The sequence below is a fragment of the Trachemys scripta genome, chromosome 21 (assembly GCF_013100865.1).
Source record: "Trachemys scripta elegans isolate TJP31775 chromosome 21, CAS_Tse_1.0, whole genome shotgun sequence".
Lineage (NCBI taxonomy): Eukaryota > Metazoa > Chordata > Testudines > Emydidae > Trachemys > Trachemys scripta.
The window spans coordinates 520,739-543,162 of record NC_048318.1 but is presented as its reverse complement, the minus strand read 5'-3'; the positions used below and the strand labels follow the sequence as shown (position 1 = coordinate 543,162).

At 45.9% G+C, this 22,424-nt stretch overlaps 1 protein-coding gene across 6 annotated transcripts in view; it reads left to right on the top strand.

Moving 5' to 3' along the window:
• The window catches only part of PKNOX2 (PBX/knotted 1 homeobox 2), a 645,653-nt gene that overhangs the window by 607,258 nt on the left and 15,971 nt on the right, over nt 1–22,424 (top strand). For all 6 annotated transcript variants that reach the window (XM_034754698.1, XM_034754693.1, XM_034754697.1 and 3 more), the window contains one exon: nt 20,557–20,633. In XM_034754698.1, coding sequence (XP_034610589.1) covers nt 20,557–20,633 — 77 coding nt within the window. The remainder of the gene's footprint in view (nt 1–20,556; nt 20,634–22,424) is intronic.

The following is a 22,424-nucleotide window of genomic DNA, read 5'->3' as shown; positions in this document are numbered from 1 at the left end:
CAGAGCTCACTTGAAAGACAGCCGCCGGAGAGGCCAGATGCCTGTGGCCTACCTCCGGGTTGGGAGATGCTGGCAGGCTGCGGCCGACCCGAGGACTGGCCGGGCCAGCCAAGCCTACCCCCGGCCAGCTACCCAGAGGAGCAGCCAAGCCTACCCTTCACCAGTTACCCGGAGGAACCAATGGTGCTGGAAACCTCCGAGGACACCGCCCTAACCCAGGTACCTTACGAGGGGGAGTCCGGAAGTAGCCCGGGGACAGCCGACCCTGGTCTGGCCGCAGCACTGCCAAAACCAATGTCAATGTGTTGCGGTCAGGATCCCCACTGACACAGCAGCAGGGCTTCTGCTGCTGCTAGGGCCCCGGGCTGGGACGCAGTGGAGTGGGTGGGCCTGTGTCCCCCCGCCACCCCACTCACAGGTGGCAGTCTCCCCCTTGCACCAGACGCTCAGAACCAGAAGGGCCTGGGCTCATATTGAACTATTGGCTCAGCCCCTGCCAGAGGGCCTGAGCTCCTGACTGTTTGTTTGCTGCCCCGCCCTGAACCAGGGCCTGGGCCCATAGCGAACTATTGCGAGGAGGTGGGATACCCCACAGCCCTGTGGAGGGACGAGCCTCAGCCAAGCCCTCCTACAGGGAGTAAACAACAATTCATGGCCCGTGACCTGTCCGTGACTTTTACTATATACTCCTAACTAAAACTTGGGCTGGGGGATCATGGGTGCTCTGGAAGGGTGGGCTGGGGGTGCAGTGGGTGCTGTGGGGGGTAACCCAGAACCCCCGCTGGTGCTGGGGAGGAGGCAGGCAGCGGTTCCCCGCAGGGGAACGAATGGGGCTGGGCTGCCGATGCCTCCGCCCCGGGGCCGCCGCGGGATAGCACCAGCTGGGCAGCAGCCCAGACACGACTGGCCAGGGGCTGGGTGCAGCGTACGCGCTGCTGGGTCCCCGCAGCAGGCCCCGGCTCGGGGGGTTCGGAGGCTCCGCAGCCGCGGAGCGCCATGGCCGCTTCCTCCCCCCACGGCAGTGGGAGCTGCAGCAGCGGCTGCTCCCGTGTCCCGCTGCCCGGGGTGGAGAACAGCCGCCGCCTGGCCCCACAGGCCGCCCCCCTCCTCTCCCTACCACCCGACTGAGTCCTGCCTGCAAGGGACCAGGCCGGAAAGTTACTCACCCCGGCCCCGTGCTCCCCCTGAGTCTCCCGGGCCTCCCTCCAGCGCTTGCGGAGGGAGGGGGAATGGTGAGCCCGGGAAAGAGGCGGGGATTAGGGGAGGGAGCCAATCGGGGGAGGAGGGGGCGGAGTCGGGGCGGGGGGGGGGGTGCGAGCACTTCCGGGCTCTAGGCTCCGGGGCATTTCCTTGTTTGTCCAGTGTCCCGACCGCATGTCGGTCGGGACGCGGGACAAACAAGGAAATATCGGGACGGTCCCGATAAAATCGGGACGTCTGGTCACCCTAGGGACAGCGTACGGTGCTGGGAGGGAGGGACGGTTAGCCTGATTGGTAGGCTCCCTATCAGGCTCTGACTGGCATGTCCCTGCAGCTCCTAGGGGGAGGAGTGGCCAGAGGGTCTCTGCACGCTGCTCCTGCCACATTCCAGCTCCGCAGCTCCCATTGGCCAGGAACTGCAGCCAATGGGAGCTGCGGTGGCGGTGCCTGCGGCACAGGCAGCAGATGGCGCCCCTTTGGCCACTCTGCCTAGGAGCTTCAGGGACATGCCAGTGGGACCCGGGGAGCCCCCTCCACGTAAGCGCCGCCATGCACCCCAACACCCTGCCACAGCCCTGAGTCCCTCCCACACACACCTTAACTGCTGCTGCTGGCCCAGGGGCTGCCCGGCTCGGGCAGCCTGTCTACCAGCACCAGCCGCTGCAGAAGTCCCGGAGGTCATGGAAAGTCACGGAATCCATGACTTCCATGATCTCTGTGACAGACACGCAGCCTTAGTTATTGTCAATTATACACCAGTGTTTCACCCCTAAATAATTCATTGAGTATGTTTTGCTTACTCCTACTTTACCATATATTGCCTGCAATCTGCTCATAAGCGCAGAACTCTGGCACAATTTTATGGCCCTCATTCAGCAAGGCACTTAAGTGAGTTCCGAAATTTAAGTATGTGAACAGTCCAACTGACTTGCAGAATTGGGGCTGATGATAATAAATAGATAAGCAAGATGTTTATATAGCATGTTTTATTCAAAGATCCCAAAATGCTCAACAGTCACTCCTAACACATTATATAAGCCAATTCTTAAGCGCGTCACCCACGCTACAACATGGTGCATAAATCACCTCACAAAAAGGTAGCTGCCTCTGATGAGAGCAGACTCCTAAACATGTAAAAGAAAAGTCTACAGAAGAGAATGACATTACCCGGCTCCCTCTGTTACACTCCTTCTCTACAGTATTTTTGTAATAAGTTTAGTCTTGTGTGAGCTCTGCATTTCCATTGTGTCAATGGTGTCTGTCAGTCGGTTCTTGCTCTTCTTCCAGTCTCTCTTTAGCATTTTGAGATTCACATTCTGTAGGACCATATTCAGTTATATCACCTTCAGGCCAATCAAAAGACAATCATTCTCCTTCCCAGTAATTACATGGTCACAGTGTTCAGTTTCAGGTCCTTTTCCCTTCACAAACTTTTATCTTCCAATGGCAGGTCAATATTCTCCTTCATTACCTCTCTGTTTCTTCTACCCGAGCCATATCAAGTATGTCAATATATCATGCAAATAACAGACGGCATCATTTAATCCATGGACAGCTGAGCCATTGTTCTCTGAATCACTGCAGGTACACTGGTTATGACATACAGGGACAGATTTTCAAGTGTTCGGCACACATAATCGGGGCCAGATTTTCAAGATGGTTTAGCTCTCATTTAGGCACCATTTATCAATATTATTTACCACTCCACCAATCTTTGTGTCATCTGCAAACTTTTTCAGCAATTTATTTTTATAATTTCATCCAGACCCTTGATATTGAATAGCAGTGGTCTCCGAACCAATCCCTGCAGGACACCACAAGCAGAGCTGGGCAAAATTTTCGGTACAAAACCTTTTTGCTGAAAAATGCAGATTTGGTAACACTGAAACCTTTTGAATGTGTGTCCGTTTCACCAAATTATTTTGAATAAAATAAAAAGAAACTAAAAAAAATTGAAAAATTCAAAAATTTTTATCTGATGTTTTCAAAATGAAATGTTTCAAGTTTTGGTTCAAAGCAATTTTTTGTTTCAAAAAGTTCTTTAATTTTATTTAAAAATCAATTAAAACATTCAAAATTGAACCATAATCATAGACTATCAGGATTGGAAGGGCCCTCAGGAGGTCATCTAGTCCAACGCCCTACTCAAAGCAGGACTATTCCCCAGACAGATTTTTGCCCCAGAACCCTAAACGGCCCCCTCAAGGATTGAACTCACAACCCTGGGTTTAGAAGGCCAAAGCTCAAACCACTGAGCTTGAATTAAATGTTTCGTTTGACCCCCAACTGTTTTTTCCCAGAAAAAGCCAGAAAAGACCATTGCAACCAACCAGTCCAATCTCCTGAGTTATACAGGCCAGAGAATTTCATCCCCTAATTCCTATGTCAATCCCATAACTACTGCTAGGGATAGAGCATATTTTTTTAGAAAAATGTTAAATCTTGATTTAAAGACCTCAAGTGGCAGAGATTTTATCACATCCCTTGCTCAGCTGGTCCAGCGGTTAATTACCCTCATGTGGTAGTGCACCTTATTGTTAGAATTGTTTACCTTGCCTTTCCAGCCATTGGAGCTCATAATGCCTTTGTCTGCTATATTAGCATCCTCAGCAATTAGAAATCTTGTCCCTGTGGAGGTGTGTATATACCATATAGACTGATAAGCTAAATCTTACACTGTAAAACAGGCAAGGTCTCAGATGGACGGCTCCAAACCTTGTATCAAAACCTGCAGCAAATCAGGATAACTCAGTCTCTTTTCAGAGGGTAAGTTTTGAAGGACCATCAGAAATGGGCCTCTTGGGTTAGCAGCTGGGAGCTCCCTACCCTGCAGCCCCCCGCTCCTTTGTTCATCTCCACATGGGATATAATGTTAAACTAAGGTAAATTAACCACCCAGGAAGTTTCTCCCACAAAGATAGAGCTTTTATATTACTCAAACCAGGAGTAGCTGAGCTTCTGTGGGGTGCAGATGCGGGGGGCGGGGGGGGCGGAGAGGGGAAGGAGGAGTGTGCAGTCCCACCCCCAACACCTGAGCTTCTGGGGGGGGCGGGGGGGGGGGGGGAGGGAAGTGTCCAGTCTCACCCACATTCTCTGGCTTGCCTGAGTCCTCCTCCAAACAGCTAACTCCTACAGGTATTTGCAACCCCGGACGTTTCTCCTGTAAGTGATCTTCCAGCATCTTTAGTCTGTCTGCAGCTCATCTCTGGACTTGTCTACACAGCCGCATGGTGTAGATTAAAGGGGTGTGAGTTGCAGCACACACTAAAGAGTTACATTGTTACTACTCCCTTTATATCCTGCTAGGGAGAACTAACAGGTACCTAGTACAATGTAATCTTTCAAACAGGACTATGTTAAAGCAAACTAGGTATCCTTTAGTTCCTGCTAGCAGGGTCTACTTGGGGCAGTTACAGCCAGGGGTGAAAGTAACTTAAAGGACTTACTGGTACGCCAGAGTCCCGAGTGGGGGCGTGGCCTCAACCGGAAGAGGCGTGGCCTTTAAATCAAGATTTAAAGGCCCCACTCCAGCTGCGTCTGGGAGCCCCGGGGCCTTTAAATCACCCCCGGAGCTACCAACTGCAGAGGCAGCTGGGAGCCCCGGGGCTAAGAGGCGATTTAAAGGGCCCGGCGCTCCAGCCGGTGCAGGGAGCCCCAGGCCCTTTAAAGCGCCAGCCTGGGGAAGCCAGTCTGATCTGGCACAGCGTACCAGCTCTTGCCGGTATGCCGGATTGGCCCAGACTGGCTTACTTTCACTTCTGGTTACAGCACAATGCTTTGGTGAATTCTGCAATTCACCACCACCACCCCTTTGCTCCACACTGCAGGGCCATGTAGATAAGCCCTCTATTAGCAAGTTTCAAGTTGGCAAAAGCTTTTTGGGTGTTTTCTATTTCCTGGAAATCTTTCCTATGCATGTTACTCAAGTTGCTGCTCTTCTCTTTATCTGCTTTGCTAGTCTGGGCTGGGTAATTTGTAGCGGGGTTTAAAATCAGTCTGGATACATTGTAGCTTCTGATTTAATAAAGTTTTCTTTCCAGCTAATTGCCTTCAGTTCCTTCTGAGAAGCTCCTGCCCCTGTTTTAGTTCCCTCTGCAAAGCCTCCAGGTCTTTCGTTCAGAGAAACTTTTAGTTCCTGTTTTAGGTCTTGTTTTAATACCTTCTGGCAGCTTTTATTGTCTCTTGGACTGCTTTGATTTCTGAAAGCACCTTCACTATAAGATCAATTTTGGTTCAAGAGGAACACCAGCTCACAATTGTTCTCCTTGTAAAATATATTCCAGTCTCACATCAGTGTCACCCCTCTATCAAGAGGTGTCACATTTCAGTGTCTTGCAGGTTGACTTCCCATTGAAGGAGAAATCATTGAGTCCATGTAATTCCTTAGTGTAACTTGTTTATTTATGCTATATACACCAGTCTTTGAATATAGGTGACTACACAACATCAGGCAACCTCTTCCTAAACACCAGTACCTGGCTCCTAGAAAGCAACTTTGTACCAAAAATTATCCCTAGGTAGAGATTAAAGCTACTTGTAACAGCTCCCCTAAAGAATACTACATCGCAAAATAAAGAAGAATACAGCATTTCTTGAAAGACTGAACAGTGCTCCTATACTAAGAAAAGGAGAGTTACAACTATGTATAAGAGCGCCATCTGGTGACATCTGCAATATATATCCATAGACTATAAGGCCATAAGGGATCATTATTATGGTCATCTTGTTTGATCTACTGCATAACACAGACATAAGGCTATCCTGAATTAATTCCTGCTTGAACTAGAGCAGATCTTTTAGAAAAACGTCCAATCTTGATTTAAGTGTTTCCACTGATGGTGAACCCATTACAATTCATGTTAAATTGTTCCAATGGTTAATTACCTTCACTGTTAAAACTTTGCACCTTATTTGAAGTCTGAATTTGTCTAATATCAGCCCTTGGATCTTGTTGTACCTTTTCTGCTAGATTCAAGAGCCCTTTATTATCAAATTTCTATTTTCCACGAAGATACTTATAGACTATGATCAAGTCACACCTTAATCTTCTCTTTATTAAGCTAAATAGATTGAGCTCCTGGAGTCTATCACTATAAGACCTGTTTTCCAGTCCTTTAACCATTCTCGCAGCTCTTCTCTGAACCCTCTCAAGTTTATCGTTCTCCTTGAATTCTGGACACCAGAACTGGACACCGTATTCTAGTAGCGATCTCACCAGTACCAAATACAGAGGGAACGTATCCTCCCTTCTCCTATTCAAAATTCCCCTGTTAATACATCCAAGGATTTCATTAGCCCGCTCTGAATCACTGATGCTGATTTTTAGCAAATCTTGGAATTTTGGTAAGATTCCAAAGGAATGGGAAAAACTTAATGTTGTGCCCATATTTTAAAATTGCAGTCTAATTAGCCTGGTATAATCCTGGGAAGAACCATGGAAAGGTTGATAGGGCATGCCTGATTACAAAATAAAAGATGGTAGCATAATTAATGCCAACCAACACAGTCTTACGGAAAGTAAGACTTGTCAGCAAACTTGATATTTTCTGATGGCATTATAAGTTTGGTTAGTAAAGGTAACTACCTTGATATAATATACTTCGACTCTACAAGCATTTCAAGTAATACCACACAACATTCTGATTAAAGATTAGCTCTATAACAAAGGATTACAGCATCACAGTAAAAGAGATTTCTACTCCTCTGCAGTCATGGCAACAGAGCTGTATATCCAACCAACTATTCAGCCTAGACTACACAGCATAGGCATTGGACCCAAGCATCAACTGTTATGAAAGTCTGTCAGTTAAATAATAAATGGAGATATCTGGTCTCCTAGAACTGGAAGGGACCTTGAAAAGTCATTGAATCCAGCCCCCTGCCTTCACTAGCAGGACCAAGTACTGATTTTACTCCAGACCCCTAAGTGGCCCACCTTAAGGATTGAACTCACAACGCTGGGTTGAGCAGGCCAATGCTCAAACCACTGAGCTATCCGTCTCCCTGTTTTGCTGTTAAGTTCAACCAAATATGTATGAAAATTATAGAGTAATAAACTTCCACCCCCAAAAGATTATATTAATCACCCTGTCCCCCTTGACTGAGTTTGGCCCTCCTACATTGGCCGAAGTGTGAGAACCCCTGAAAATTATTAAATTCCCTATCTGTGAAATGGATCCATGCTCCTCCTGGCTGGTAAAAGCCAGTGAAGAGCAACTATGCCCATTACTATGAAAATAGTCTCCTTCAGCAAAGCATAACTACCAAACTCCTTGAAAAACACAGTTCACGCAGTAGTGTAGTTGAGGATAAATTCAGGTAAATTGTACCCACTTCTCATTTAGGGAATATGGAGTTTGTTTAGGGTAGTTTATCCACCTCTTTTTTTTTTTTTTAACCACTGCACTACTGAGTTCACCCAATTGTCAAGAAGCCAACACTTGACCCTGAAGAAATCTCTAACTACGGTGCCATCTCCACCCTCCCGTTCCTTGGCAAAATAATGACGAAAGTATTAATCATCACCAAGATCACCAAGGCAAGCTCTCCATGTTCATACTGCTGGGCCTTTCTGCAGCCTTTGATACAATGGGTCACCAGGTACTGCTAACTCACCTACACAGCATAACAGGAGTAGGTGATCCAGTACCACACTAGCTCTAACAATTCCTCTTCAGCAGAACTCAGAGCGTGCTCCTGCTCTCTGAAGGCCCTCACCTGCAGGATCCCACAGGGATCATGCCATCCCCACTTCTCTTCAGTGAGACCAATATGAGATCACTGGGACAAAAAGTCAGACACCATGGACTGGATGGTAGGTTGATGACACTCCAGTATATCTTGCATTCTCAGCTGATGCATCCACCCCACTAGGAAGATGTCAGAATGCCTACAAGAGATGAAAGATGCTGCTTGGATTATGATCAGTTGACTCAAGTGGAACCCAGGCAAGACTGAAGTGGTGATTGGAAGGCGGAAGTGCTTTGAAGAACTAGCCAAGACAAGTTTATTGTTGAAATGAATCTTTAATGCCCCACAGCTGGGCAGATTGTTACCGGTACCAGTGAAAATTCTGATTCAGTTTGTTCAATGCACAAGAGTTTATTTGAGAAAGAGTCACCGAAGCAGTAAAAGAGATATATATATAGATATATATAGATATATATATATAATAAAATGTCTCCCTAATAAGTCTCAATTCCCCAAGCATAAACCCTCAGTAACTCTGTTGGCCTTACACAGTATCCTGATTGGAAAACAAAGCAGGTATAGCTACCAGTCTTAGATGGAGACGTCTTTTCTTCTCTTCTTCTCCCCTCTCAAGTACTTGGGCTGTCAACTGTTCCCTGAAACAGGATCTTGGTTACCCCGAGGCCCTCTGGTTCAAAAGTCCTACAAAAGGCCCTCATGCAGGGTCTTGGCTACCCTGAGACCCTCTGTCTTACAGCATCACGGACCTCTTCACATATTAATTGGGGAACTAATTAACTAATTTACTCTACTTAGCATTTATACCTCTTCTTTTCAGAGGAGTCATATGTCCCAAAAATATGCCCTGTGGTCATTTCATTACTGGTTTTTCTCCAATTAAAATTTTAGAAGGGGCTGCAAAACAGACACAGACCAAAAATCAGTTGACGTTTACCCTCTCATCAATCATTCACTTGAGCTCCTAGTGCAATGTCATCCAAAAGGGGTTATTTTGACCTGGGCCTACCTGTACCAAGCCCACCAATCACGTGTTTTTGCGTTTTCTTTATTTTGTGAGTTGGTCATTGGCTGACTTGTTTCAAAGTCTCATGTTGAAACAAATGCACAGATAGAACCTCAATTAACCATTCAAGTGCAATTTCAGCACTCTCAGTAAATTTCAACAACAACAACTGTCTAATCCTAAAAGAATCCTGCTCCCAGAATCCTTTAGCCAACTAAGACATCCCAAGCCACACCAAACTCGTGCTTACCACATTCATTCATATCAGTCACAGTAATTCATAATAATTCAGCATTATCCCAACATTTATGAGTCTCCCTTTTTTTATGCATAGGAGCACTGGGATTTGGGGAAGTGAATGTATTAGCTTTATATGTGTGTGTGTGTGTTTTCCCTTCTCAGTCTCCTGTTTCTGATTAGAGGGAAATCCCTTTTGAGATGAGATGGAGAAGTAGGACATAGCCCCCTGAAGGCGCTGTTTCACTTGCGTGCAAGCTGTGAGGTTGTAAGGATAGCCTGAGGTGATACATGGAATTCTGAGATTCTCTATGGGGCCTCTGCAATAGAGAAGCATAGGCAGGAGGTATACCCAGGCAGATATATAGCTACCTCAGAGCTCTCAGGGCACCCCTGCTTAGCTGGATGTCTGTGGGAGAGGAACCTGCCAAAAATGCTATGAGGGCAGGAGGGATAGCTCAGTGGTTTGAGCATTGGCCTGCTAAACCCAGGGTTGTGAGCTCAATCCTTGAGGGGGCCATTTAGGGATCTGAGGCAAAAATCTGTTTGGGGATTGGTCCTGCTTTGAGCAGGGGATTGGACTAAATGACCTCCTGAGGTCCCTTCCAGCCCTGATATTCTATGATTAGAGAGGAGCCTGGAAAGATGCCTGTGGTAGGGCTGGAGCCTTTGCACTTTGACATGTTTCTGGGGCCTCCATGATGTCCCATGCTCATGCATCATCTGGGAGCAGAATCAGTCTCTTCCTGGCCCTTCTCCACTGTCCTGTTGAGGGCCTGGCAGAACACAGAGACAGTCCCCTCCTTGTCATGGTGCAGGAATGCTGTACAAGCAGATTATTGACCATGAGCATCTTTTCTTTGCTCATGTCAAGCAGCATGGAAAAGGGTGAGGCGGGGGCTGCCTCAGGCTGAAAATTCTGTCTGAACCCAAAAAAAGTTTCTCCAGCATTATGGAGAATGAGACAGGTTAAGATTCTCCTGCCTGGAAAAATCCCAAATTCAAAAGCAAAATTATTTAGTTTATCCCAAAGGCTTATGAGGTGACTTGTTTATGGTATTTAAGTATCTACATGAGGAGAAAGTTTCTGAGTGCAGAGGGCAGTTTAATCTAGCAGACAAAGGCATAATGACCTCCAATGACTGGAAGCTGGAGTTAGATAAATTCAGACTAGCAGTAAGGTGGAAAAGTTGAACAATGACAGAATCCACATTTGGAACATCTTACATGGGATGGTAGAACCAGATTGTTAAAGGTATTTCAGTGTCTGAAGATGCAGAGAGGAGCCCAGTGGGATTATTATAGGCACCTAGGTGCCTAACTCCTACAGTGAAAGCAAGGTACCCAAGCGCTTTTGAAAATCCCACCAAGCATCTCTTTGTATCTTTAGGTGTCTTTAGAAATCTGGTGTGGGGCACATTCTCCATCACTTGAAGTTTATACATGAAGATTGGGTGACTAAGGTGGCCACGCAAGCATTCCCAGAATACCAGTGTGACTGGGTGCCTGGATGGGCCACATGTAGAATGCTATACTCAGGACACACTACAAAGAATAGGGCAGACAGTCCCCCAAACTGGTGGGGTTTTTTTCTATAATTAGATTAGCCAAACCAGTGACAAAACAGCTTCTGTGGTTACCAAGAAGTCAAATACAGTCCCCAAGTCTAATATAGTGAGAGGTTATTGAAAACCTGATTCACCATCTGTGATGTCCACCAATCCCAAAGGACCAGACACTTATCACCAGCTCAATATGAGTCTCAGATCATAACCAATAATCATGCAGATGCCAGTCCTTTAGTAACTAAAAGACTAAAGGTTTAATAATAAAAGGAAAAAGAAAGAAGAGAGTTGCTGTGGTTAAAAGATCAATATACATACAGATATGTGAACAGTCCTTAGGTCAATTTCATAGCAGAGATGGTGAGGCTGCTGATTTGTAAAAGTATTTCTGGAATCAATTTAAAAGGTCCAATAGGCAGTCCAGGTGTAGCATTTGCCCAAGTTCTTCCATGAGAATTCCAGGCTAATCCAGAGTAAACCTGCAGACCTCAGTCTTATGGTATAGACCTTCCCTGTTAAAGTTTAAGCAGACCAGAGATGCAGGAGCAGGCCTGGGGCTTTCCTTTATAGTTTTCTAGCAAACTAATAAATTCTTGACACAGCGGGACCTTCCCCGAGGAAGAATAGACAGTGCAGATTGTTGCTTTGACGCTAATCTTCCGTTTTCTGTGCATACACAGGTAAACTAGTTGCATTCATTCATTTAAGACAATTAGCCATTCAAACTATCAAGACAGTTCACAGGTAGTTTACTATGTGGAATTACAAGTTTCAAGGAGAGATTAGGACAATAATATTACTACACCACAAGTCCCATCTAAATTATAATATCCCCTTTTGATCGCCAAGTCAATAGAACATAGTAATGAAGCATTATAAGACAGGAACAGAATTTAGCATATACAAGCTAATTAGATCACATTGTTAAACTTCTAACAAAATACAGGTAAAAACAGACAAATACACTTAACATCTACCGTGGATTTCTATTACTACAAGTAAATGGGTTAATGATTGCTGGTCTAGTATATCTCTTTGAAATTCACATACAAGTAGATTGTCTTGATTACATTTCAGTGCCACTTGTTAAGTTGTTATGGGTCATAACGGTTAAATTGACTGGACTGTCAGTGTCACAACCAGACATTCCATACTCCCGGGAATGGAGTGGGCCTGGCCCTGCCAGATGGCCCAACACGTGCTGCTGTGACCTCACACTCACAATGAATATGGGGTCATGCTGCACGGAGAATGCCATTTTGAAGAGCGCCCCACTCCACCCCACCCCCACCACTGTGACCTCACATGTGCAAGGTCATGCATCAAACGCGGTCTTCAAAATAGCATCCCCTGTCTGGTACCAGACAAAACCACATCTGGTTTTGTCTTAATACCATGTGGGGGGACAAAGCACTCAAAGAAAGGACTGTCCAGTTTAAAACAGGACAAATGGCCTCCTTAGGGATGACTTTCCAAGGGCTGGTCTACACTAGGGGAGGGGGATCAATCTAAGATACGCAACTTCAGCTACGTGAATAGCATAGCTGAAGTCGAAGTGTCTTAGATCGATTTACCTGGGGTCCACACGGCGCGGGATCGACGGCCGCGGCTCCCCCGTCGACTCTGCTACCGCCGCTCGCTCCGGTGGAGTTCCGGAGTCGACGAGGAGTGCGTTTGGGGATCGATACATCGCATCTTAACGAGACGCGATATATCGATCCCCGATAAATCGATCGCTACCCGCCGATACGTACCCTTAATAACAGAACTCAACCACACAATATGGGTTCAATGCAAGAATCACTGGGTGAAATTCTCTGGCCTGTGTTACACAGGAGGTCAGACTAGGTGATTCATATTGTCTTCTCTGGCATTAAAATCTAGGCACTATAAAATTGGGTGACACTACTCCTGTCTGATTAAAGACAGGCCCAAGCTACCAATGGCCCACTGCCAGGTGTAGCTCCATACGTAGCCAAAATTCAAGGGAGTTTAGATGCAGGATTTTGGTTGCAGCCCAGCTCTGTAAACTAGCACATTGTCACTTTATCAGTGTTCATCATATTCTACCCAGAACACCCTTAGCTTGTCAGCTCTTTGTTGCAGGGTATGGATCTTTAGAGATAGGGCCAATGTAAATCGTATTCTACCTTCATAGACTTCTTGGTGGCACAACTGAGCCTAAAATCCTGGGTTGTTTAGCCCAACTGACGCCTTTATGGAACAATCCTATAGCATTGAATTGAGATTAGACCAACAAGGCCTTCTAGAAATGAACCCATGCTGTTGTATTAGAAACAGAAATTTGTAAAAACCCATAGAATTCATTAGAAAATGCCTACTTTTCTATAGGAGAATCCAAAAAACCTATAGAAAGTTTATTTTCTGTTGCACCAACACAAGCAGTGCAGGATTGGGGGGGTGAGTGGTTACATTTTGGGGTGTGTGTGGAGTATTTACACATCCACCCCAGCAGGCAGCCTAATGTGTCTCCACTAAGCCCTGCCCCTCCAATCAGGGAGCAATAGGGTGTCTCATGCTCACTCTGCAGCCAATCAGAGGGCAGCACTGTAGGGGCCCTAGTTCAAATTCTTATCTGCTTTCTGTGGAGATGGTGGGGCCAGCTGGGCCATGGAGCTGCAATTTGTGGGCCCAATAAGGCAAGCCAGCTCATAAGTGCCTGATGGGGTCCTGCAGCATCCGTTTGTGCTGGGGAACTGAAAGCAGCATGCCCCCCCCCCCTCCTGAGCCCCTCCCTGGCCTCATGACCCCCCACCTCCAGGTGGTCCCCAGAGTCCCACCCCCGGCTTTGTGTCCTCCCCACCCTCTGTCCTTTGGGGCCAGTCTGTGGAGCCCTCTCCAGTTCCCCCCACACCTCTCAACTGGCCTCTTTCCCGCCCCAGTCCACCTCCAGTCACCTGCTTCTGCCACATCCTGCCTCCCCCATCTCCCCAGTGCTACTATCTGGAGTTTCCTTGGTCCCTCCCACTACCCGGAGCCTCCGTCCTGACTCTCTGCTATCCCAGTCCCCAAAGGGGTATCGCACTGCTTGCTGGATCATAGTCCAACAGCTTCACCTCCTGGTTCCAAGCTCAGAAGTATTCACACACACTTGCACACTCACACCCTGCTTTGCTGCCCAGATCCCACCCCCAGCTCTGCTACTTGGCTCAACTGGGGGCATGGATGAATGTTTGCGGGAGGGTGAGTGGGAACACCGGGTGGCTTGGGCCAGCCCCGTGCATCTTACTTTCCGGGCGGGGAGCTGGCGGGTGATCAGGGAGCTTGGGGGAACAATTGGGAGAGTTGGGGAGGGGAGCTGGGTGGAGGTCTGGACCTTGACTATACCTTGACCAAGAAATTTGGACCTTGACAAAAAATAATTGACGTCCCCTGCCCTAAGCCAATGGTCCCACGCCTGATTAGCACTTTTTCTCTTTTAAGCACCAGATAACCTAGCAAAAAGCCTCTGGTGTGAAAGAAAGTCAATCTAGTACTTGCTGTGTAGTTTAGATTAGAAGCTTTGGCTTCTCTAATATTTAGTTGCTTCCATTGGAGGCTGTAAATCAAGATCAGCTTTTACTAAATGGGATTCGCCTGAGGCTTGCATAGTAACGGTTGGTCACTGTGTGCTGGTGAGTTCTAAACAGAGACATACATCTGTCAACCCTCCTTTAGCCCTTCCCTGCTCTTGTCTCTCCAGCATACAACACTCTCAGGCCTGTGGCGTGATGTCCAAAAATGAACTGGAAAGTAGCATTCCGTGAGGTTCCTTAAGGAGCAGTTCTCTAGCACTGAGACTAGCAGTCTCCCATCAGTACACCACATGAATTACTCTGTTTTTAATCTGACTGTCCCAACAATACATGTGCTTTACAGGACACACAGAAGAGCTCCTGTGGATTAAATGTGGCACATCTCATATAGATTTCCTATCAATCTTATTTCAAAGTAATGTAGGTTGGACCTGGGCATCCGCCGAAGAACATGGATAAATATCCCAATTCTGAAGTTGGGAGGCTGTGGGGAAAACAAGCTGTCTAGAGCTTCTGTTTTGAGAGAAATGTGGATCATGGACCATCTGAGCTGCTAGACCCGCCATGACCATTGGGTATTCTGTCTAGTTGCTAGGAGCTGTTATAATTTTAAACAGATGAATCATCGTATGTGGTTCAGAAGTTTGTATGCTGGCAATCCTTAAATCAATATTTACTTAAACTTGTCATTTAGTGAATAATTTTGCTAAATCAGTCCTCTGACCTTTCACCAGCACAGAGCAGGGTAACTACTGCCCTCCGCTGGCTCATTTGCGGAATAACAGGTTTCAGGGAAAATAAGTATTACACAAAAATAAGTTCTTTCATCAAGTTTATTTTGTAGTGACGTTTCCAGTTTTGTACCACGTGGTGTTTATTTTATTTTAGCAAGTACGTCCCATGAGCTGAGATTCATTTGAATCGCTCCGGTCAGTGGCAAAATTTCACAAAGTTTGGCTGTTTCTCCTGCTGAACCCATCCCTAACTCATCCAATTCCATTCCTGTCTTGCAACCCAACCCAGCCCCATCCTCCTCCTGGCTCTCCCTTTCTCCCATCTGATCATGTTCTGCCAGGCACTAAGCACATGCACACTGGCACTCACTCTCTACACACTGATGTAACTTTCTCACCAGAATACCACCGGTTTAGGAATACAGGGCTAGATTCACAAAAGGATGTAGGCTACCAACTGTCCCTTTAAGGGGACATAAATCCCAGAATCAGACACCACTGGGATTCACAGAGCCCCCCACCCAGCTTCTTCCAAACCCTTTAAGTACTAAACTCACTTGGCACCTAGATTTTTTGCAGTAAAATTCCCTATGGGCTTATGTTTCTGCTTCTGCGCATGTGCACTGCTGGACACCTAAGCCCAATAATGATGGATGAACTGGGAGAAGATAGGTGTTCCTCCATCTAACTCACCTGCAGGGCCTGATCTAGTAAGTGGACTCAGAGGCTGCCTACAAGATTGGGACCTGATAGGCATTCTTCCACAAAACAGCTGGGGGGACAAGGACCTCCCTTCTGACTTTTAGTCCAGTGGATTGGGGAGAGTCCTCCCTCTGCCTGATGGAGAGAAGGGATTTTCTACCTCGGAGGTGCATGTCCTAACCACTGGTCTATAGGTCATTTGGGGAAGGGGCAGAAATGGGGCTCAGTCTCAGTCTCTCCTGTTGAAACTGTACCATCGAGGAGAAAGAATTGTTGGGCTGGAGAGGAAGCATGCCCAAGCACAAGAACAATTCTGGAGCCTGGTAGTTAGAGCACTCCCCTGGGAGACGGGGGATCCAGTCCCCCTGTTCCAATGACTTTTTAAATTAGCTTCAATAGGAGGGACTGATGGAGGCCCACATCAGAAAATCCTAATGCCTAGTGGTCAGAACACCCACCCAAGAGGGAGTAAAGCCCTGTTCAAATGCTTTCTTCTCCCTCTGGCAAAGGGAGGACTTGAACCAAGGCTCTCCCACTTCCCACATGAGTGCTCTAACCACTGGACTCGACTCTAACCCTCACCCCTGGCTTGTTGCAAAAGTGGTGTAGGTGTGTAACACCGACTACACTGGGGGGGGGTCGATCTAAGATACACAACTTCAGCTATGTGAATAGCGTAGCTGATGTCGAAGTATCTTAGATCGATTTACCTCGGGTCCACACGGCGCGGGATCGACGGCCGCAGCTCCCCCGTCCACTTGGCTACCGCCACTCGTTCCAGTGGAGTTCCGGAGTCAACGGGGAGCACGTTCGGGGATCAATATATCGTGTCTTCCAAGACACGATATATCAATCCCCGATAAATTGATCGCTACCGCCGATACGGCAGGTAGTGAAGACGTACCCCAAGTGAGGGTTTGCAGCTGAGAATACCAAGCAGCCTGGACTGAGGCATTGAACTCCTTGAGAGGGGTGGAGTTTAAGATACACCCCTCACCTTGCCATCCCCCATTGGCTAGTTTAGGTGGCACCCGCTCAGCATGCTGGCTTTTGTGCATCCCATTCTGAGGTGTCTCCCCATTCATTGTATGGGGAGCCTGGATACCTAGCTCAGGCTTTGTGAATCCCAGTGGGTTTCTAGGCCTCTAAAGTTAGGCATGGCAATGTTCAGCATCACCATACCTAATTACCATTGTGAACCTAGCTCATAGGAATTACCAAACTTGACCAAACTGACAGCCGTCTACCCTCCTTGCAGTCTCTAATGGTGGCCAGCAGCAAATACCACAGCAGAAAATCTTGTAATGGACAATTATGGAATAACCTGCCCTGGGGAATGTCTCTTCATAGCCCAGGCACTTAAAAGTTGGTTTATGAAGCAGGATGACGGCTTATGTCTCTTATACAGTTTTATCCCAGCTAGACTCACTAAACACATGCTCCTTATCCCTCTACAAGGGACATGTGCAGACTGGACTGTAGCAGGTGCACCTTGCCTTTTTCAGGATGCTGTCCTAAACAAGCTGCGCATGTGAGCTAACACATTTTATAAAGCTTCAGCAAGATTTGCCATGGCTCAATAAACAGAGAATCCATTATTAATAAGGAAGTAACTTCATCTCTTGGGCTAACTGGCAGAAAAATGTAATTCAAATAAATGTCCTGAAATGTTTCTTTTTTATTATTTCAGTTTTAAAAGACCCAGCAATCCAACCAACTATTTTTTTAATATTTTGTTTGTAAAGGAATGGATTAGTCTTAATCTAGGAGTTGGTGACTCCCATACTGTGGTCTTGGCTAGTGGTTCTGAGGGTCCAATAAACAAACTACATAGTGGCACATTTTTCTAGAATGCACCCAGGAACTGTAACCATGTCACAAACCTTTGGATTTGGACAAATCCAATGAGTGCGCCTGTGGCTGGAGTCCCAGTGCAGAATGTGTTATATTTTAAGAAGCTCTGAAAAGCTTCAGGGAAGAGAGTGATTCCATTAATGTATTTGCCCAGTAGAGCAGAAACACAGTCTTGTTAGCTGCCCAGCGTAAAGTAGCATTACTCAGAGGTTCACTCAAATTTTGCTATTGCTGAGCTCATTGGGTCATGTATATTTTATTCAGGAGTTAGAAGCTGAGATGTGCTGGACATGAAGTTTGCATAAACAATTGCATTAACGGGAATTTTGAGTAGGATTAGAGAGGTTATTTTACCTCTGCATTTGGTGCTGGTGTGAGCACTGCTGGAATCCCGTGTCCAGTTCTAATGTCCACAGTTTAAGAAGGATGTTGATAAATTGGAGAGGATTCAGAGAATAGCCGCAAGAATGATTAAAGGATTAAAAAACATGCCTTATAGTTATAGATTCAAAGTAGTCAATCTATTTAGTTTAACAAGAGAAGGTTAAGGGGTGACTTGATTACACACAATGAGTACCTACATGGGGAACAAATATTTAATAATGGACTCTTCAGTCTAGCAGGGAAAGGTAGAACACGAACCAATGGCTGGAAGTTGAAGCTAGACAAATTCAGACTGGAAATAAGGTGTATAATTTTAACAGTTAGGGTAATTAACCACTGGAACAATTAACCAGGAGTTGTGGTGGATTCTAGATCCCTGACAATTTTTAAATCAAAATTGGCTGTTTTTCTAAAAAGTATGTTCTAGGAATTATTTTAGGGAAGTTCTATGATCTGTATTATGCAGGAGGTCTGACTAGATGCTCACAGTGGTCCCTTCTGGCCTGGGAGTCTATAAATCTACAAAGGTTTGACAGAAAGCGCTAAGAGCTACATTTTCAAACAGGTCTCTCAACAGAACTACACATATTTTGCACTCTAAAGTTGGATTTGTGGGTACAAACAAAGTAACAGGGGCTTGATTTTGCTCCCGTTCAAACCAATGGAAAGACTTTCATTGACATAAATGTGCTTGGTCCTGCACCAAATGGGGTAACTGAATATTTAATCATCCAGTTTGTGGATGCCTGTCAAGGCTGATTCCCCACTCTAGCACTTTGAGTGCAGAAGATGTGGGCCTGCAAGGATTCTAAAAATTGATACTGGCCACTTCAGGTTTGTATTAAACTCCCAAGATTACAGTTTCTCTCTGACCTTGGATGGGTAGATGTTGCCACCAGCCAAGAGGAAAAAATTCCTTTGGACCCAGGAGCACTTGGGAATTCCTCCCTGTGAGGTACCCCCAAGCCCTTTCCCCCCCCCCCCCCCCCCGGGGGGGGAAGCTAAGAAGAAAACAAAGGAAATCAGCTGTTGCCACCAGCTAATTAAACAACATATGTACAAACCTCTTAGAACACAAAAAAAAAACCAATCGTATTCTCAAAAAAGGTAAATTTTATTAAAAACAAAAAGAAAGAAAATACATCGGGAACTTAGGCTATTGCTAGATTTAAAAAGAGGAAAATATAATAATTAAGCATCAAGAATGGTTTTCTTGAGGTCCAGCTTAATGGTTACCAGCAAAACAAAAGCATTTGGGGGTTAGCACAGAGGAGTCCACAAACCTTACAGAAATAAAAGTGATAAACCCAATTGCATCTTTCTAGACATTTCCCAATCTACTTACATATCTGGGGTTTCAAATTGAGTAGTTCTAGGTATGATCTGGAGATTTTCATACTTGTTTTACAGCTTTTTACAGCATAGCTTCAGCCCTGTCTTTGCTCTGTCCCCTCTCTCCGGAGAACAACAACAGACAGACAATGGGAAAGCTTTTTCCCAATTTTAAAAAATTCTAGCCCTCCCATTGGCTCTTTTGGTCAGGTGTCCACTCCCTTCTTTTTACCTATGGACTTTTTTAACCCTTTACAAGTAAAGCAAGTAGAGAACAGTTACTAATAGAGATTTTATAGCTAACTTGCTGGCTGGGTGTCCATAAAAGGGAGTGCCCCCCCCCCTTTCATTTATCACAATGCCACTTTTCATTTTATGCATTGTGCAAAATTGGCATGTACGAGTTTAGAAGCTTAAAGTGATTGAACTCAAGTAGCACACACAGGAAGTTTCCTATCATTCATACTGCATACACACAGACAAGGTAAGGCTTCTATAGTTCATTTCAGTCTTATTGCCACAATAAGACCTGAGTTCTTGAAGCTCAGTCTTGAATTTTCCAGTTAATTTGCCTCCTTTCTTCAGGACTAAGCAATACAGCTTCTTCCCCAGAGCTCCTATAAGTTACCATAATAATTCTGTTGGGTTCATCATTTTATACTGATTGCAAGTGCCGCAGTCCTTATGCAGCATTTAGGTCATATCTGTGAATAAAATGCCCCAGCAATCACACGCACTCATTATCATAAAATGAGTGGGGACCAGATGAGCTAAACCAAGCGCACTTCCTGTTCTTTTACATAATAATCAAACCAAGATAAAGTTCCCAAAAGTTTCTTCTAAAAGTCCCCAGCACACTAAACTGTGAGTGGTGCCTCTATGGATTGGTCGTAGAGGGTGAATGCAGATGGCTGGTTTTGCAGCTGCGATGCAAATAGTTTTAATGTTAATATAAATGACAGCTTCCAGACTGGCAAGGTTTCAGCTAGGTTCCTTGCTCTGGCTTTTCTCTGCTGCCACTGACTGTGTCTAGTGTCTATCACAAGAGGCCTTGCATATTACTGAGAAATGGGTTCGAATTTGGGGCTTTCAACTCCTGTGGGAGCTGACTGTTCAACTGTATGGAAAGGAGCACTTCAAAACTTGGCAATGCTGAGCCACCCAGAGCGGAGGTGGGGCACCCTTTAATAGAGCCCATCCTGGTAAAACTCAGATCACTACAGCTGACCCTGCCCCTCTGCTCCTCAATGCCTTCCTCTAGGTAATGCACTGTAATTATGCTATTTGTCTCTTTTCAGCACCCTTACCCAACAGAGGATGAGAAAAGGCAGATAGCAGCACAGACAAACCTGACACTTTTGCAAGTCAATAACTGGTGAGTGAACCTTAGTGTGGGGGTTGTGGAATTTTCCTGCTTTCATAGTTATCAAACTGATGGAATCACCTCACTACTCTCAGTGGCCCTGGCTAGCCTGCGACTTTCACCACACGGATAGCAGGACGCTGATTAAGTTACTCAAGCAACTCCCCTTATTGGCCATTTCTCAGAATAAAATTGGCATCAGAGCCCAAGGAAGAGGTGTTTTTCTATGTTTTTGAGGTATTGTATCTGAACAATAGAGTAAGGTGGAGATAGCTCCTAGGGAAAAGAGACAAGATTCAAACCTGATGGTTTGAGGTTGGTTCTTCTTAGTCTGAAGACAAAGGAGTGAATTTGTATCCACGGGTGCTTAAAAAGAAAGTAGACATAAAAATAAACATCTGTATATAAATTGTTCACAAAACATTTAAAACCGTGCTCCAGGTAATGCAATATGATGCTGCGACTCTTCTCTGGAAATCCTCCATCCTGAATGGAGTTCACCCACCCCATATTTGCCATTCTCTGTTCAGGCGTATCATTGCTGGAGGTGAGGTGAGAAGGTATCTTACTGGTAGAACTGTGTGGCAACAGACTGGAATAACAGAGAACGCTGGAGGTCAGGACTGAGATGCATTGGCAGAGCTGTAGGTGTAATCTGAGAGGCATTGGCAAAGGTTTCATTTTCATTCTTATTTAATATTAATGTTTACCTGATATTCGGGTCACTCTTTTCCATTTGTCTTTGTTAATCAGCTAATAGTATCACTGAGCCCGCGTCTGCAAGGTGGGTGTGATTGCTCTATTCACACACACACATGCTCGCGATGCGCTAGCTTGCCTAGGCTATGGTTACATTACGAGCCAGGGCTGTGATTCCCTGCTCACGTACACATACTGTGCTACTCTCATCGAACTAGCATGAATGTCAATATAATTATAAATAGCAGTGAAGCCACGGTGGCATAGGTAGTGGCAGAGGAGGCACCGCTGAGCCGTGCTGAGTGCAGACACCCCCGGAGTCAGGCGGGTAGGTACTCGGCACAGCTTAGCCGTGCCTCCGCTCCCTCTGCTTGTGCCACTGTGGCTACACTGCTATTTATAATCAGGCTAGCTCAGTGCAAGTTAGTGTGCGTAGGCGTACATTAGCAGAGGAATCTTACCTCAGGCCTGCAGCGTAGACACAGCCTCAGTCTCATTCCATGTAATGCTGTCAACAAACATGACAACAGTGAAATAAAAATAACACATTGGATGTCATAGTGTAGCCGGAAGATATCATAGTTTTAGAAATTCTTCTGGGCCAAAGTCTGGCCCCACTGAAGTCTGTGGCAGAACTTCCATTGACTTCACGAGGGCCAGGATTTGACCCCCGAAGATGCCATTTACTAATAAAACACCAGGAGAGAGCAGAGCCAAACTGAGAAACACGGGAGAACCAGAAAACACTTTTGATCCAGTTCAGGCAAATGCAGTCTGGCCATGGCGATGTCTCTGGGCTGCATTTAATGGTAACAGAAATGGTAGTATAAACCCCTCAGACCTCTGCCAGAATCAAGCTTCTCAATTATTTACTGCTCATAAAGTAGCATAACTTTCACAGCTCCTCCATTCAGTATGTATGCAAAGTGAGCCAGTTACATGCTGGGGGCTGACGGCAGTGTAACAGAGAAAGCAGCAAAAAGGAGGGTGTAGCCAAACACAAACACAAGACTTCCAGGGCCAGCTCCCGTTGACTTCACTAGAGATTGTACCCATTCATACTAGGGGCTGAATTTAGTTCCAGCAAATTACCACATCGGTGCA